This window comes from Rhipicephalus microplus, chromosome 10 (genome assembly GCF_043290135.1).
Source record: "Rhipicephalus microplus isolate Deutch F79 chromosome 10, USDA_Rmic, whole genome shotgun sequence".
Taxonomy (NCBI): domain Eukaryota; kingdom Metazoa; phylum Arthropoda; class Arachnida; order Ixodida; family Ixodidae; genus Rhipicephalus; species Rhipicephalus microplus.
In genome coordinates, this window is record NC_134709.1 from 40,111,642 (window position 1) to 40,129,844 (window position 18,203).

An 18,203-nucleotide genomic window follows, 5' to 3' on the forward strand; every position below is an offset into this window, starting at 1 on the left:
GGAGGTACAGGAAAAAGCCTCGGCAGCAAAAGGAAAGAGGAATGCGGCAATAATGAAGCACAGAGCGTTGTGGGGATACAATAGGTATGAGGTGCTTCGAGGTCTGTGGAAGAGTGTAATGGTTCCAGGGCTTACTTTTGGGAACTCAGTGGTGTGCATGAGGGCAGAGGTGCAATCGGGAATGGATGTAAATCAAAGGACTGTGGGACGCCTCGCGTTGGGTGCTCACGGGAAGACGACAAACGAGGCTGTAAAGGGCGATATGGGGTGGGCAGGTTTTAAGGCGAGGGAAGCGCAGAGCAAAATAAGGTTCGAAGAAAGGCTAAGAAATATGAAGGAGAGTAGATGGGCAGAGAAGGTGTTCCGGTATTTGTATAGGAAGAGCGTGGACACACAGTGGAGAAAAAGAACTAGAAGACTCACTAGTAAATATACGGCTGGTATTGTGAGCCATATGTCAACAAAGAGCGTTAAGGGAAAAGTCAGGGAGGCGGAGAGGATTTACTGGATGGCAGCTATGGAGAAAAAACCGGCTTTGAGTAACTACCGAAAGGGCAAAAATGAAATAAGGAGGGAGGCATTTTACGATAATTCAAGGGGAAGCGCTTTACTGTTTGAAGCGAGATCGGGTTGCCTTAGAACGCGTAGTTATAAAGCAAGATTCAGTAAAGAAGAAGAACAATGCACATGCTGCGGGAAAGATAAGGAAACGGCGGAGCATGTTCTGATTGAATGTGGAGATATCCACCCAGGTGTACGTTTGGGCACGAGCCTACAGGAAGCCTTGGGTTTTAGGGACAACAATGGAAAGCTGAACACACCCGCGATTGAAATAAGTAAGAGACGGTTAGAGTATTGGTGGCAGAAAATTAGAGAGAAAGGACAAAAATAAATATTGGAAAAATAAAATATGGACAGTGTGCCGTAAATGGCAGAGAACTTAAGCTGAAAATTTACCTTTTTTCCATTAAGATAGAATTTATCGAAGTAGAGGCATTAGGCCAACATAAAAAAAAAGGAAAAAAAGATTTTTTTTTTTTCGTCGAGCCTGGTGGCATACTTGTCACCACCCCGTTATAAAGGGGACGCTCATAGCATCCATCCATCCATCCATCCTGTGCTTTTTTCGCGTCGTCTACTTGCCTCCGGGCGGGTAAATGATTCGACCGCGCTCAGTTCTACCGCTGTAGTCTTTTCAATTATGTTGTTGACGTCGAGAAACTTGCACGTGTAGTCTACGAGCGCAAACCACGCAGCCGATACAGAGCGTGGGTTTCGCGGCCACTTCTTGCGAGGTGGGCGCGCTTGTCACGCGAAAAATAGTTTAGAGGAATCTCTCCCACAGACCAGCAGGAGGCAACAACCCTGCGTGTGTCGCTCGCAGATTTGTTATACATTTTTGATTGCAATAGTATTTTAAATAGTGGAAGTCAATGCAGTTTTTATGCAGTGCGGCAGAAGAATGCAATAAAGTACAAGACTACAAGACTGGTGGCTTGATACAAGTTTATTGGAAACAGTACATTAAAACATTACATAACACAGGGCTTCACCTTCTTGGCTTTATTCTGCACAGCATGCTGGTTTAGCCCTTTCAGCTGAAAATGGACACGCGTAATGCTGTATAACCTGACAACCGATGTTGTTAAAGAAGCTGAATGCTCCCTGCAGCCAATTTGTGGCACATTGGCTGCTAGGCGCAAAAAAATCCTTCACTACTTTGGTGTGCAAGTGCGTGGTGCTAAATGCACGAGTTAGTTTATCCTCAAGAGTTTCGATTAGACTATATAGACGGGCAGAGGGGTAAAGAAGGCCCACCATGTCCCACTTTTTACACGCTTCTGCTGGCAATTCGTCCGTCACACTATCACGTGTCACGAGGCAGGCATCCTTGCAAGCTTCGCATTGGGTTGAGAAGATCCGCTTCCTGGCTACATATCCTGATATATAATAGGTGAGGCGGTCATCACTGCGTTTTTCAACGTAGTCAGCGTGGCCAATCGCAACCTCTGCTGCTTCGACAGGTAGTGTAACGTCGTCACAAGCTGGTGCTTCATTTTCAGACAGCAGATGATCCTCGGACAGCAGGGCCTCCAAAAGTCCAGGAGATACGTTTGCTCCTTTGAGGCTTTTCGCCAAGCTATAAAAGCTCATGCACCTGCATATATACATGTAAATTATAAAAATTGATACTTTGGATTATATGCTTTGTATTTTAATGCACAGGACTGAAAATGCACAAGCATACTTGATTATGATAATGAACTGCGCAGGAGTTGGGTGATCGTTAGCTCTACTGGCCTGTCTGACGATACCAAAGGAACGCTCCAAACAGTCTTGACTGAGACGGGAGGTCATCAAAAACTTAAACCCAACCATTTCAGTGAGGTACTTCGGTAGGTCCTTCGCAGAGTGGGTCGTCACACGTAGACCATCTGCCGTGCTCTTGCTTAAGAAGCCGAGCCCTCCTGCATGGGTCTCCCACTGGTCGAGAAATTCCAGCATGTTGTCATGTTGTCAATTCCTTTATCGTAACGTTCGTACGACCTCATGAAGGGTGTGCACTTTCTCACTCCGCCACCTCAAAGTGCGAACGGCACATTTCAATCTCCTTCCCGCTGTCTTTACCAATGGGCGTCGCACCTTATTTTTTAAACGCAGCAAACGAGCCATGAGGATTCGCCTCACTTTTCTGCACTTCAGACACCGCTGAGGCATATGGGCCGGCATACCTGGAAGAAACAACAAAATGGGCGACATGTGAAGTATATGAAATAATTTTTCATAGTTGTGATGCCCAAGACGTATGTACCAAAACACAACATACCTTGTGACACAGATCCATCACACACAGCGGAGAACAGGCCATTTGCTGACAATGTTGTGCAGTCAGACACATATCTAATCGCTTAAACTCGCTGGTATTTCCAACTCCACAACACACAGAGAGTTTTTCTGCATACACCAGAAGCTCTTGGGCCTCTTCCTCAGACTCAACGGTGCGCTGACAGTGAAGGTGGCCATCCAAGAAAATGGTGCAGGAGGGTGAATTTCGCTCTCCAATTTCGAACACAGCTATCTTGCTGAAGGCAACAGGAGGTACTTTGTTTTTATGATGCTCAGCTGTTTGGTAACTCGCTATGTTTTTGTTTTGGAATGTCTGACATGACCAATACTCCGATGGTAGTCGAAGACCAAAAATGAAGTGTTTCCGAGGTACTTCATCGTTGACTGTGTCCAGTTCGTCATGAGGAATGAGCTGAACCGATTCGCGTTCTGAATCGTCAATGTCCTCGCGGCTCTTCTTTGCAGGCACGGAAGAGCCCTTGTCCCGTTCTCCTCTTTCTCTTTTTTGGCAGAGTTTTCGTCATATACTTCGGAAGGTTCGGGAAAATTGTTGGAATCGCACTCTCACTAAGGGCAGGCACATCGTGTGGTATATGGACCTCCTTTCCATTCACAATGTGCACGTAGTGTCTCATGATAAACCTGAAGACATAATAAAAAGTGAGCGTAGCCTCTGTAATGAAGACACTACGGATTTGCAAGCAACGAAACAATAATTAATGCATGTGCTGCAGCGTTAGGTGACACACATCTAGCCGCGGATCAATGGAGGCAGAACGCAAAACACGCCCAAGTGGAGCAACATGCCAATGTAAATACAAGAACAACCGATCATTTGAATTAGTCTGGCTCTTTCCACTGCACTTCTGCTGCTCATGACCCGTGTGTCACACCGGGTCAGTATGTTAACTTGTAGAAACCTCAACTTTTCTATATGCTTAAACATGTATGAATTCCATACGTACCTTGGGTCAAAATGCCTTTCGCAAACTGCAGACTTCTCTTGCAGTGGCTTATCGGCCCTTGGTATGGCACGTGCCCACTTTTCAATTTCATCCTCACGGGCAGGTGCACGAAAGAGAGACAGTCTTTCACCGCAGGACTTGTAGCCGGCGTCGCAACCTGGCACAAAGCACCACCTGTGCGTTTTTTTTCCCCGTCGACGGCATTCTTCAGAGCGGTTCAAAAATCGACGACCACTGCTGGCATCATCTCCTTTAAGAAATCGGGAAGCGATAGAAAAAGCAGGCCGTGCTTCGCGAACAGCGACAGCTAACTTGCGCTGCTCCATCACCTACGAGACACGAGCAACACATGCTCACAGTCGGCACATGCCAACAGCGCCCTAAGGTACCTAGATGAAACAAGTTTCCAAGGTAGCGACACCCTCCCTTTTCCTCCTCGCTTATTTGCCTGAAGCGCCCCCTAGAAGGTTTAAAACTTTCATCCAAAAGCGAATGTTTGGGTTCTGTTGCTACGGTGAATAGATGTAAATGAAACAAAATGGAACGAAATAAGACGTAGAATAAACAGTTACCTTTATGAACATAAACGGCACAACACAAGAGCAAGCGGGATGTGTGTTACTCAACCGGCAACGTTGTGCAGTTCTATACTTTACACCACTAGCCATGGTAAAGTGAGCTATCTAGCTTACTTTAGCCATGGCGTCTCGCGTAGTACATTTTAGTTCCACGGCCGCGGTATTTCGTCCAGTTCCAACTAGTCTACTTCTCCGATTGTGTTTTGTTCGTGTTGTGACACTGTGAACGTGCTTCTTGCTGGATCCTGTAAGTGGCCACAGGGCGTGACGTTGTGACGATTGATTACAACCGGCTTGTGCACACGCAAGAAAAAAAAACTACGACCAGACTGGTACGAACTCTCGTCCAGCAGCACTGCGATGACGTTTTTTTTAAATGTGCCCATTTGGACAATCGTGATGCCAAATGATTCTGATGCGGTGCTGGGAACTTGCTAAAAAGTGAGAGTTCTACTGGTGAGGTGTCTCGAAGCAGCGCGTTTCGGCTCAAGCGGGAACTGGTCAAGAGTGAAATGTTTCTGAAGGTGCGTTGATTACAACCTACAGCTGCTCTGTATACGTGCATACCCACATGTATTTTTACCAACTGGCATGCACTAGACACGCATTAGACGCGCGCCTGGCGTTTCAATAAAAACCGACAAGTGAACTCGCTTCGCAGATCCGCGTCGATATACGTTGACGGAGTTGCACGAAAGCATTCGCGTGAAATGGTTCATAGTTGCACTTCATGGTGCGCTTCATCTCGGAAAGCACGAGGTAAGTTGAAGAGAGCGAGACCATTTTCTGTTGTTTACGGCAACACAGCATTGCTGAAAAACGCAGATGTTGCATTGAACGAGCATGGCGAAACAATCTTGGTCGACTTAGCGCACACCGAAACGCTCCTCCTCTTCAGTTTATGTTCTGGCTACGATTTTGTCTTCTGGTCACGGCGAGAATCCGGCTGGAGCCATATGCGCATGCGTACTCGTTTTGAACCTTTTGCATAATAATAAATAACACCACCTGCCATTTGCAAGATCACGTGCAAGTGATGCACCAATTACAGACGCGGATGGCAGAGAAAAAGAGGAGTAATCGAGAGAGTGAGGAGGACGGCTCGAGAACAATGAGTGACGCTACCTTGTTTCATCTAGGGACCTTACAGCGCCCCAGACTGACACGCTGAATTTCCCCCCAGCGGCGAGAACACGCAGAGGGGCCTCGCTAGGCAAGAGGCCGCCGCCGCCACGGAGGAAGGAAAAAAATTGCCCGCAGCTTCCCTCGGGGGAACACTGAGGAGGATGCGGAGCATATAATTGGTTAACGGGGTGTTAAAGTGCGACTTACTTGGGTCGATGGCTAAATTGGTTAACGTGGTTGTGAAATGGGGTGTTAAATTGCGACTTACTTGGGTCGATGGCTAAATTGGTTAACGTGGTTGTAGGAGGGGGTGTTAAATGAGTGAACACGTACACACGTATGCGAAAGGGCGGCGCTGGTCGAAGGGACGTCGATCATTGTGTTTGTGGATTCGTTGGAATTCATTTCACCGCGACCTTGGACGTCGACGCGCCGTACAAACCAACCGACGAGCGGCAACTGAGCGAGCGAGCGCCGACCTTGAGTATATATACAGCACGACGGCGCATGCACTGTGAGCTGTTGAATGTTCTCGAAGCGCGACGCCACATGCGCGTTCACTGGAAAATCAGGAGAATTGTAGATGTCGAACGCGGTGTGTAGAGGAGGAAGGGTGCACAGATGGTGGAGGAGTGAAGCGCGCGCGGTGTGTAGAGGAGGAAGGGATGCACAGATGGTGGAAGAGTGGGCGACGGCGCATGCGCGCGCGTCAGCTGTCGAATGTTCGAGAAGCGGTGCGTACGGCGCGGACGGCGCACTACAAGGCGCGAGTATAAGATGCTTCCGCATCTAAAAGGTTCCTTCTCCGTGGCCGCCGCAGTGATCACACCATCTAGTAACGTTGATCACACCTCCCCATTCTAGCCACCCTACCAAGGTGGTCGTATCACACATAGAAGTGGGCGCCGAGACGTCGGCGCGCCGCCGCCGACAGTTTTCGCTACGCCGTCGCCGCCAACGCCAACTGATCGGCGCGCCGCCGCTGCCAATGTGTTTTTTTTTTGGGGGGGGGGGGGGGGGCGCGTCAATTAAATTTTGTTTAGTAAACCTGGCTTTCTTTGGCAGTTTATTCTGTCACCAGTAAATTATCGGTCCTTTCTTAATTCTGCCTTCTAGTAAACGCATCGCAACCAATTTGCCTGCTGGTTACAGCTAAATAACTGGACCAGAAAAAACGGCAGGCCTGCGCGGAAGGCACAGCACAGTGACAGCGAAAACTAGCTGGCTGGAATCCGACTCGGCCTTGTCCCTGGGGACAAGGCCGAGGAATCGTTCCCTAGTTGGTGTGGTACCTATCTAGGGGCAGGGAGTACGTTCCTAAGAAATCGTCACATACGTCACCCATTGTTCGCAGAGGGTGCCAAACTACGGGGATACGCCTCCGTGGGGATACGCTTCTATGGCGGTTCCACTTGTTTGTTGATAGAAATGACCTCAGACAGAAAAAAATATGTCGCGTTGAGGCAGAATTCCTTCAAACGGCACAGTTCGTCCGTGCTGAAGTTTTCATCTCTCTTCATGGCGGTCCGGGCAACTGAGACCGCGAGGGGTACGGGCACACTCGTGAACAGAGACACGCACGAGGCTGTCGACACTGCTGATTGTCACCTCCGACATACGTTGAACGAATTGGGTGGTGTCACATGTCGACGCGGCGATGGCGTAGTGGAAAGAGCATCCGCCTCGCGTGCAAAAGGTCCGTGGTTCAAATCTCGGTGCCGCGCAGTTCCCAATCAGATAAAAAAAAAAGCCGCGTGGTGATAGGACTGCATTAAGAGGCCAGTGGTGTGGCCTCACCGGCAAACACCGCCGGGTACGCACTCTCTCACCAGAGAAGGATTGGCCATCCTGGTGCAGTATCTGGCCACTACCTCCCACATGCTTACGTCAAATAACTCACGGCCCTCAGACCCCAGCAGCTGCGAAGCAAGTGACCGCGGCGGCGGTCAGATCTGCAACGCAGCAGAGGGTGCCAAGAATCTCTGGATCCGGACAGGCCGCCATTGGAACCTGAACTTGGCATTCCTTATTTAGTGAGAACCTTATCTAGTGAGGGAAGTCTAGCTGTACTATTCGAAGAGCTAGAGGGTGTTAAATGGGATATAATAGAACTCAGTGAAGTTAGCACAGATGAGGCCTTTACGGAGCTGCAGAATAAGCATCTCCTTTGCTATCGGGGCTTGGCAGACAGAGGAGAACTAGGAGTGTGGTTCCTAATTCACAGAAACATGCCTGGCAACATAGAGGAATATATAGCATTAATGTAAGGGTGGTAGTTATCATAATTAAACTGAATAAAAGATACAAGATGAAGGTAGTACAGACTTACGCACCTACATCCAGTCATGATGCCGCATCAGTTGAAAGCTTCTATGAAGATGTGGAATCGGCAATGAGTAAGGTAAAAACACAGTACACTGTAGTGATGGGAGACCTTAATGCAAAAGTAGGGAAGAAGCAGGCTGGAGACCAGGCAGTAGGAGATTATGACATCGGTACTAGAAACGCCAGAGAAGAGCTGCTAGTAGAATTCGCAGAACGCAATAATTTACAGATTTCGAATACTTTCTACCGAAAACGAGGAAACCGCAAGTAGACATGGAGGAGCCCTAATGGCGAAAATACGAACGAAATAGACTTTATAATGAGTGCACACCTAGGAATCGTGCAGGATGTGGAAGTAGTTGGCAAGGTACGATGCAGTGACCATAGAATGGTACGGTCTCGAATTCGCCTAGACTTGAAGAAGGAACGACAGAAACTGATACGCAAGAAGCCAATCAATGAGCTAGCACTGAGAGGGAAAGTACAGGAATTTAGAGTGTCAATTCAGAACAGGTACTCGGCTCTTAGTGAGGAAACCAACCTTAGCGTAGATACAATGAATGATAATCTGATGAGTATCATTACGGAGTGTGCAGTGGAAGTTGGAGGCAGGGTGGTTAGACAGGACACTGGCAACCTTTCCCAGGAGACGAAGAATCTCATTAAGAAGCGTCAAAGCATGAAAGTCTCAAGTACAACAGACAAAATAGAACTGGCAGAGCTTTCAAAGTTGACTAATAGGCGTAGGGTATGCGATATAAGAAGGTATAACATGGAGAGAATTGAACACGCTCTGAAAAATGGAGGAAGCGTCAAAGCAGCGAAGAGGAAACTTGGGATAGGCAAAAATCGCATGTATGTACTAAGGGACAAAGAAGGCAAAATAGCTATGAATATGGGTAGGATAGTTAAAATAGCCGAGGAGTTTTACAGAGATCTGTACAGTATCCAGGATAACCACAACCTTAATACTATAAGAACTAGCACTAACCCAGATGACAACCCACCAGTAACGATATAAGAAGTCGGAAAAGATTTGGAGAGCATGCAAAGAGGCAAAGCTGCTGGTGAGGATCAGGTAACATCAGATCTGCTGAAAGATGGAGGACAGATTGTATTAGAAAAACTAGCCACCCTGTTTACGAGGTGTCTCCTGACGGGAAGGGTACCAGAGTCTTGGATGAACGCTAACATCATCTTAATACATAAGAAAGGGGATGACAAGGACTTGGAGAACTACAGGTCGATCAGCTTGCTCTCTGTAGTATACAAGCTATTTACAAAGGTAATTGCTAACAGAGTAAAGAAAACATTAGAATTCAATCAACCAAAAGAACAAGCAGAATTTCGAACAGGCTACTCAACAATTGACCACATTCATACTATCAATCAGGTAATAGAGAAATGCTCAGAATATAACCAACCACTATACATAGCCTTCATAGATTACGAGAAGGCGTTTGATTCCGTAGAAATATCAGTCATGCAGACACTGCGGAATCAGGGCGTCGATGAAGTATATATAAACATTCTGGAAGAAATCTACGGGGGTCAACTGCTACCATAGTGCTTCATAAAGAAAGCAACAGAATACCAATCAAGAAAGGTGTAAAACAGGGGGACACAATCTCCCCAATGCTATTTACCGCGTGCTTACAGGAGGTTTTCAGAAGCCTAGAGTGGGAACAGTTAGGGATAAAAGTTAATGGAGAGTACCTTAGTAACCTGCGCTTCGCCGATGACATTGCATTGCTGAGTAACTCAGGGGACGAATTGCAACTCATGATTACGGAGTTAGGCAAGGAGAGCAGAAAGGTGGGTCTTAAAATGAATCTGCAGAAAACGAAAGTAATGTACAACAACCTCAGAAAAGAGCAGCTCTTCTAGATAGGTAATAGTGCACTTCAAGTTGTAAAAGACTATGTCTACTTAGGGCAGGTAATAGCCGCAGAGCCGAACCATGAGATCGAAGTAACCAGAAGAATAAGAATAGGGTGGAGCACATTTGGCAAGCACTCTCAAATTATGACAGGTAGATTGCCACTATCTCTCAAGAAGAAGGTATATAACAGCTGTATCTTGCCGGTACTTAGCTACAGAGCAGAAACCTGGAGACTTACAAAGAGGGTTCAGCTTAAATTGAGAACGACGCAGCGAGCAACGGAAAGAAAAATGGTAGGTGTAACCTTAAGAGACAAGAAGAGAGCAGAGTGGATTAGGCAACAGAGAAATAAGGATATCATAGTTGAAATCAAGAAGAGGAAATAGACATGGGCCAGACATGTAGCGCGTAGACAGGATAACCGCTGGTCATTAAGGGTAACTAACTGGATTCTCAGAGAAGGCAAGCGGGTTAAGGGGAGACAGAAGGTTAGGTGGGCAGATGAAATTAAGAAGTTTGCGGGTATAAATTGGCAGCAGCAAGCACAGGACCGGGTTAACTGGCGGAACATGGGAGAGGCCTTTGTCCTGCAGTGGACGTAGTCAGGCTGATGATGATGACATGTCTGTCTTCCCCACTAGTGGTGATAGGGTCCTGTGTAGATGTTCAGATAGCATGCGAAGTTTGGTAGTCAACTATCGGGCGTAGCGGTATTCCCGGTTTGTAGATCTTAGGAAGGACGTAGAATCTCAGCGTTGAACCGTTTCTGCATATGGGGCGCAAGTAAAGCGTTCTTGATTCTGAGTGGTTTTTAAAATTTCGGCCAATAGCTTGTTTAGCTCCCGTTGAATTCTGGGCGTGGAGTCTTTAGCAAGTTTGACGTATTCAGGGTTCTTCAGAAGGTTTTTTTTATCTTGTCTTCATAGGATTTGCAGTCGAGTATAACGGTTGCATTGTCCTTATCTGCTGGAAGAATGGTTAGGGTTGAGTATTTTCGGAGATTTTGAAGTGCTGCCTTTTCAGGATTATTGAGATTCCTTCGAGGTCGTGCTAGTACTTTTGAGAGGATTTCAATGGCTTTGAGTCTTACGTGGTCCCTTGCCTCGCTGTCCACGTGTTGTATGCCATCTTCAACAGCTGCGACGATCTGCCGAAGAGGTGGCGGAGTTGTTGTATCCAAATTGTGCCCTTTAGAAAGCACGCTTGCCTCGTGCTCCGATAGTTGTCTTGTTGAGAAGTTGACGACGCTTTTGGTGAATTTGCTGCATTTCTGGGGTTTTGTGTTTGTTCTTCAGTGCCATCAGTTTACTCCTTAAATCTTTCTGTTTGGTTTGGTCTGTGGTTGCGGCGACGTTTCTGGCGAATGTGTCGAGGGACTCGAATATGTCAGGCATCTGGTATTCTAGTTGTCTACGGAGGAAATACAAGTCCACTTCCTTCTTTATGATGCTGTGACATTCGTGTACTCGGGCTTTCACCAGCCGGCGCTCGGCTTGTGCCACGACATTGTTTCCTTCCGGTGTGTGGACAAGGCGCTTGAGGCGTAAGCTGCGTGGTATCAAGTTCAGGTCCTGGCATGTCTTCGTGAAGGAGAGTTGGTTCTTGTAGGTAGACAAGTCCCGGGATACATTGACGTACCGCTTTGCTAGCAGAGTTGCTTTTTGGCCGTAGTGAGAGACGATTTAAAGGTGAACATCTTCGACAGATATTTGTCTGGCTGGGTGAACTTTAATACTAATAACATAAATTATCCAGCCAAGTTATAGTCCAAACATAAAAAAATAAGGAATCTGCACTGACGATCCCGCCGTTTCGGGACCGATTCGGTCCCTTCTTCAGGGGTGACTGCTCGGTCGGCTCTGAAGCTCGCGATTTTTCTTGGCGGTGTCGCCCTCTCCATCGTCCTTCTTTACACCGTTGTTGCTGTGTTTTCTAAACTGGTTCTGTAGACCGTGCATGTATACACTAGGTAAGATTCCAATTGAGCGGTTAACATTTCCAGGACTTGTTTGTATGTACCAGTACTCAAAAAACTTTTTTTGTGTGGCTACACTTCTTGTAGAATACCCGGGCGTCGTCGAAATTGATGCGGTGGTCCATCTTTTCGCTGTGTTCAGCGAGCGCATTTCGTACGGCGTTGAGGTTACGCACATCGCTTCGATGCTGTCGTATCCTTTCGGGGATGTTTTTTGTCTCACCGATGTAGGTGGCGAGACAGTCTGTGCACGGAATTTCGTAGACTAGCCCGGGGAACCTCTATTTCGACAGACGATCTTTTGGTTATGTGGTTATAAAAGGGAAAAGAAAAGTGAGCCCCATAACTGTCTGCATCTGGTGGGACACCTCAACAGTAACTCACAAAGAATGGGTGTAAGGAGGGATTAAGGATTAAAAAGGATAGCATTAAAAGTATATATATATATATATATATATATATATATATATATATATATATATATATATATATATATATATATATATATAGAGAGAGAGAGAGAGAGAGAGAGAGAGAGGAGAGATGCGCAAGGACAGCGAGCGACGACGGAAGTAAAGAGAATATAGGAAAGATGAAACACGGACGCAGGAGTCCGAGGACAGGGCACCACTGGCGAGAGCTCTTGTCGGCAACAGGAGATAGCGTAGGGCTGAATCCAGTAGGCCAGAGCTACGCTGTCGTCCTCGTCGGAGACCGGCGTCAGGAGGTGGCGTAGGACCAACCCAGTCGGCCAGAACTGTACTGTCGTCGGAGATCGCGAGGGCACAACCAGTCGGCACGGAATCCAGCGAGAGGGGAAGTGATCTTCCCCTCTCGCTGGATTCCGCTGGATTCCGCTGGAGCGAGAGGGGAAGAAGAGAAAAGTCGTCTTTTGGTCGCGGCAAGAATCGCCCGATTGTTGAGACGGGTTTGTGCACCATCTGAATGCCCTCTTTTCCTAGTACCCTGGACAACTGCTCGCTGATTCCCGGCACGTATGAAACAGAGATCCGGTAGGGTTGTTTCGAATGGGCCTCAGTCTTTTGGTAAAGAAAAAAAAACACCCTTACCAAGCTTGTCTACTGGATATTTTTGGCAGCTGCATTCTAAGTTATTCTAGTGGAGAGCACAGTAGGTGCAAAATGAGAGTGCACACGCATTGGGAGTTAAGCAGGGGCGGAAGCAGGCTGCAGTTTTTCAGAGCAGCTCTGGAGTACCAGAAGGCGTGTTTTGGAACAGATTTCTCGGGTCACAAATCACTGTTAATTAGAACTTTTGCTTTTTGGTAAACACAAAAAATTCAGGAGTTTTGACTAAGCATGCAATGCTAATGAAGCGACCAGACCCAAATTGATATATAATAAACCTTACAATATCGAAGCTGAAAGCACAGCAACTAAAAAAAAATAATATAAGTGACACTCTGTACAGCTAATACACCTCAAACGATTGAAAATATTTGATGTTAAAATGTTGCATTGTTAACATGTAATTAAAAACAGCGCATCCAACATGAACAGCAAATGAAGACTGATATAAAAGTTATCTTCATACTAAACCAATAAGTACAAGCCGTTGGATAAAAAAAAACGTTTATCAAGCGGCTATGCAATAAGGCTTAATGAAAATAAATTTTAAAGAAAGCTAGCCGCGCCATTACTAGGCAATGAAGTGAAAAGTTTTTATTACGATACAAATTATATGGTCACTCCCCGTGTTTTCGCCGTGATGTTCCGCGTAAACTACAAGTTGCTCACATTCTCTGCGCATCATACGTTATACACGCGGGTAAAATTACGCAAGCTGGTGTGATAAGCGCTGCTAAAGCAGATATTAAATGATATTAAATCTCAAAAAGATATTAAATCTCAAACGCCCGGAGGGCGCACGCGATAGCATCCCACTGCGTGTCAAATGCTCAAGCAGAAAAGAAATATGCCGCCCGTCTTTTCTCCCTGGAGCGGCCGTACTTATTCTCTTACACTAGTGTTTCGTAGAATATCGCGATGTCGTATCCCAAAGAGTTAACTGTCGGCCTTCGTATCGTCAAGGGGTCGTGATGTTGACGAAGGCAGCAGCCGCTGATTTTTTGTGAACTTTCAAATGCGAAGCATTTCTTACTGAACGTAGGCGACTTTGACCGCATCCGTCCATCCATCCATTTAGCTAGCCGCCTACAACTTTTAGCTCGCCTGACCGTTTGGATAATGGGATCTATACCAAAATTGGTATGGCATAACATGTCTGTAGGACGAGTATAAGTGACTAACTAGTCATAACATGAAAACTATGACATGTATGTCATGAATTAGATGTCATGGTCTTGCTGCTCCTGTGGTGGTTTCGTTCACATGACATTGCAAAACTGGTATGGTAGAACATGACTGCACGCCAAATATAACAGGCCTTCACATGAAAATCATTATGTGTCATGTAAGTCATGACTAAATGCCACGATCATTGTGCACTTGCAGTTGTTTTGCTAACTTCACATAAACCAAATTTCGTATTGTGTGACGTGAATGGATGACGAAGGTATATTACTTCTGCACACATGTTAATAATGACATGCTTGCCATGTAAAAACATGACTACATGCCACGCTCATGATGCACTCGCAGTTGTTTCACTAGCTTCATATATATCGAGTCTCGTATTATGTGACGTCAATGGATGACAAAGGTATATCACTGCTGCACACACGATAATCACGAGATGCGTGTCATGAAAGAACATGACTACATGCACGCTCATGATGCACTCACGGCTGTTTCGGTAGCTTCAATTATACTATACGTGTTGGAATGAATGATGAAGGTATATGACTGGTGCCAACATGATAATCATGACATGCATGTCACTTAGGAACAAGACTGCATTCCAAGCTTATGATGCACTCGCGGTCGTTTCGCTAGCTTCACCTATATCAAATCTGGTATTTCGTGATGTGAATGGATGACAAAGGTATACGACTGGTGCAAACATGATAATCATGACATGCATGTCATGTAAGATCATGACTACATATGACTCACCAACTAGCCCAGTTTTCCATCTTGCTCTACATATGACACTCATGATGCACTAGCAACTGTTTTGCTAGCTTCCCATATACCAAATTTGGTATCACGTGACATGAATAGATGAGGAAGGTAAATGACGCGTCCAAACATGATAATCGTGGCAACATAATACCAAGCTTGGTGTTACGTAGTGTGAATGGACGATAAACACAAATACTAGGCACAAACAAGATAATCACAACATGAAAGTCATGTACGGCATAATTTGCGTCTGCCTCGTAATGTTGCGCTGATTTTAATGTGACATATCAACCTTCCTCATTCGTGCTTCGCATATCATCGATTCCGATTGTACGTGGGATCTGCCAGTTTTTTTATTTAGGCAAACCTGAGCTCGGAAAACGAAATGTCACTCTACACTCAATACACGTTATAGATTGATAGCAGCAAACCAGAGCGTTGATAATCTGCCAAGCAGCGAAGTGCTTCGGCATTTATACATGCGCCACCGAAGATTCTAGCGTTGTCACTAGCCGCCACGTGAGTTTCAGAACAAACTCTAATGTGCGCGCTTTGTAATCTCATCGGAAGGTCCTCAAATTATCTAGTTGGTTCCCAGTCATTCGGTCACGGTTTGCGCAAAGCAACGTTATATGCGAAATGGTGCGGTAACAAAAATCGAAAGGAGCGCGTGCGACATTACCATAAGAACATTAGAAATTGTTGCTAATGCAATCATTGCTTTGCCGGTGAAACAGATTTTTATTTTTTTTTCATTCAGTTTATATGGTTCAATGTTATCCATTGTAAAGAGTGTGTTGTGCCTGGCGGTTGCTCGCTAACGGTTTGGCAAGTTTTTTGCAACACCACTGCCGTTTTTATAGTTTGACTAACAGCTTTGCTGTTAAAACATACATGTACTTGTATGATGAGGTATGCACACAAACATCACCTTAATAAGATTCATGTATTCTGTTCACGTGGAGCACGATTCAAGCTTGAACTGAAATACGACATGATCGAACTAATTAATATGAATGCAGTTGGGTCTTTTGTGTAGCCCACGTGAGTTGTTCGGTCGACGATAAAACTGGACTAAGTATGGCGTTGCATATGCAAAGTGCCTTTTAGGTGCAGCAGGTCAGAATGGTGCAGCACTTCCACCCCTGTTAGGAGATCACATTATAAAGTGACCATCATTAATGAAGTAAATCAGCATTCTTCACTGAATGCAGAACAGCTAACAGCAAAAAAGTGTGTTTACAACATGCAAATCGTTAATACACCATTGTCGAAGAAAAACTCACTATATAGAGTCAAAACATGCCTAGAAAAATTGTCAAAATTGTGCATGCCAGATGGCTTGGTCTAGAACCTATTTACAAAGTCAAGACAATAGGGTCAAGACAAAATGATCAACAAAACCAGCAGTGAAAATCACAAGAATTCCAGTTCTCTTTCAATTCCAACAAACTTGAGTTGCTCAGTAGGCCCATATCTGTAAAAAAAATAGAGATGAGATTAATTTCAGATACTGAAGTATCATGTTTGCATTCTGCAAACTTGGAAAGCATTCAAGAAGTACACACAGACTACAGAAGATGCTTACCTGTAGTCAAAGAACAACTCTTCACCAGACTGAATGTGCCGTTTTGCAAAAATGCCAATGCGGTGGTCTCCATTCACCATCATCACTTTGGCATAGCAGTTCGGGTTGATTGAATGATTGGCAAACCGTATCTTATTGCCTTTACGAGTGGCATCCACAACAAAATCTATAAGAAACCATCAGCGTAGATGTCAACATCCATGTAAAGATTAAGTCAATCTTTCCCTTACCATTGTTAAGGTTGAAGAGAAAACTACACATGTACTTGTCGTACACTTTTCCTCTGCGATCGGCTTCGTCTTGTGAAATGATCTAAAAGTATAGTGAGAAACCAAGCCAGGTAAGCGACAGACTGCAAAGGCAAAGTATGGGTATAAAAAAAACAACACATCTACTCTTTTCTCAAAATGTTTGAGTGCTGCTGGTGGGCTTGTCGCTGGTGACTATGTTAATATTTTAGGTCATACATTCCAAAAGAAAATGCGAGTCCCATTAGAAACATGCATGTCATCAGTGGTGATGTTTTTGTGGTGACATGTAATATGTGGTAATTATAAAGACAACTTTTCTTTGCAATGTGGAGAAAGCTACAGGGGCAAAACGTCTGCACATGTACCACTACGCAAAGTAGTGAAGTATGTCATGCGTTCCATACCGCTGTGGAAAGTGATGGCTGTGCGTGATGAGCATTTCATGTTGACCCAGATGCCACTTAGCATTAAAAGTACACATAAAAGGCTTAGCTTTTGCACGCCTTTAGAAGTGTAAAGTGACAACGAATAAATTACCCGTAACGGTGGCCTCCTGACTAAGGCACTCGGCTACTGACCTGCAGGTTGCGAATCAAATCCAAGCCGCAACGGCTGTATTTTCAATGGAGGCAAAAATTCTTGAGGCCTGTGTGCTTAGACTTGAGTGCACGTTAAAGAACTCCAGGAGGTCGAAATTTTTGAAGCCCTTCACTACGGCATCTCTCATAATCATATTGCCACGCGTGTTTCTTATTTTCACTTTTGTTTGATTCGGTATACGCCACAAGCCTGGGTCAGGAATGCTCAGCGCAAACTGCGCATTATTGTTCGAGAAAGTTCGCGATCATTGTGAATCGTTCTGTTAAGACTGCCCCGCAAGACTGAAAATTATTCTGGAGCTTGCGTAAAAATCAGTGATAAGGCTGAAATATTCCACGACACATGTATAAATGCCGCCGCGCTTTGCGGCTTGTCAGTTGATCGACGGCCGATGCTCTGTTCGCCGCTATCAATGCCAGTGTCTTGCTGTAATCTGACTTTCCTTTAACGTGGCCATAAGTTCGGCCCAGTAAACAGTCTCACCCAAACATCCAGTCTGCTCCCTTCGCCCGCAACACGACCACGTGACATGTGCTGGAGGCGCTTCCCGGTCCATGTATCGAACGCCCCCCTCCAATCGTGAAAAAGACGTCGACGCCAGCCTCGATCAGCGAGCTAGCCGCAGGCAACGAGGGCTACATCCCGAGTTCGGGCCTCTATCAGATAAGACTTGAAAGACTACCGCCACCCGCCACGGCCGTTATCCAGCAGCCAAGGGAGCCACCTACTTTCCGTGAATCATCGCTTCAAAACCCGGAGACATGGCTGTAGACGTACAGCGGTGAGCACTGTAGGGGTGAACACAAGGTAAATACAACTGATAGCGAAGGCTCTATAGAAGCCCATTCGTTCAGAAAATGGTGGCTGATCAGCTGCTTGGGGCTTACCACCATCTCTGTGAAGAGGGAACACTTCCGGCGGAACAAAAAATATATCGGATGTGATACGATAGCTGGTAAACAAGCGACGTCATTTTGGGTGCACTGGCGCGAAATTTGATCTCAATTTACTTCTCTTGGGCCC

At 45.7% G+C, this 18,203-nt stretch overlaps 1 protein-coding gene and 1 long non-coding RNA gene across 14 annotated transcripts in view; both read right to left on the bottom strand.

Moving 5' to 3' along the window:
* Nucleotides 1–1,489: 1,489 nt before the first annotated feature.
* Nucleotides 1,490–6,014, bottom strand: LOC142774696 (uncharacterized). Its single transcript, XR_012886501.1, has 2 exons — nt 2,828–6,014; nt 1,490–2,732 (listed from the first exon to the last, which is right to left on the bottom strand). It is a non-coding gene; the product is annotated as an uncharacterized LOC142774696 (long non-coding RNA).
* A 10,137-nt stretch (nt 6,015–16,151) lies between these two features.
* Nucleotides 16,152–18,203, bottom strand: part of LOC119181751 (histone-lysine N-methyltransferase EZH2-like) — a 124,969-nt gene continuing 122,917 nt past the window's right edge. For all 13 annotated transcript variants that reach the window (XM_075875518.1, XM_075875520.1, XM_075875516.1 and 10 more), the window contains 3 exons: nt 16,560–16,641; nt 16,330–16,495; nt 16,152–16,218 (listed from right to left, as the gene is read on the bottom strand). In XM_075875518.1, coding sequence (XP_075731633.1) covers nt 16,158–16,218; nt 16,330–16,495; nt 16,560–16,641 — 309 coding nt within the window. In that variant the 3' untranslated portion in view covers nt 16,152–16,157. The remainder of the gene's footprint in view (nt 16,219–16,329; nt 16,496–16,559; nt 16,642–18,203) is intronic.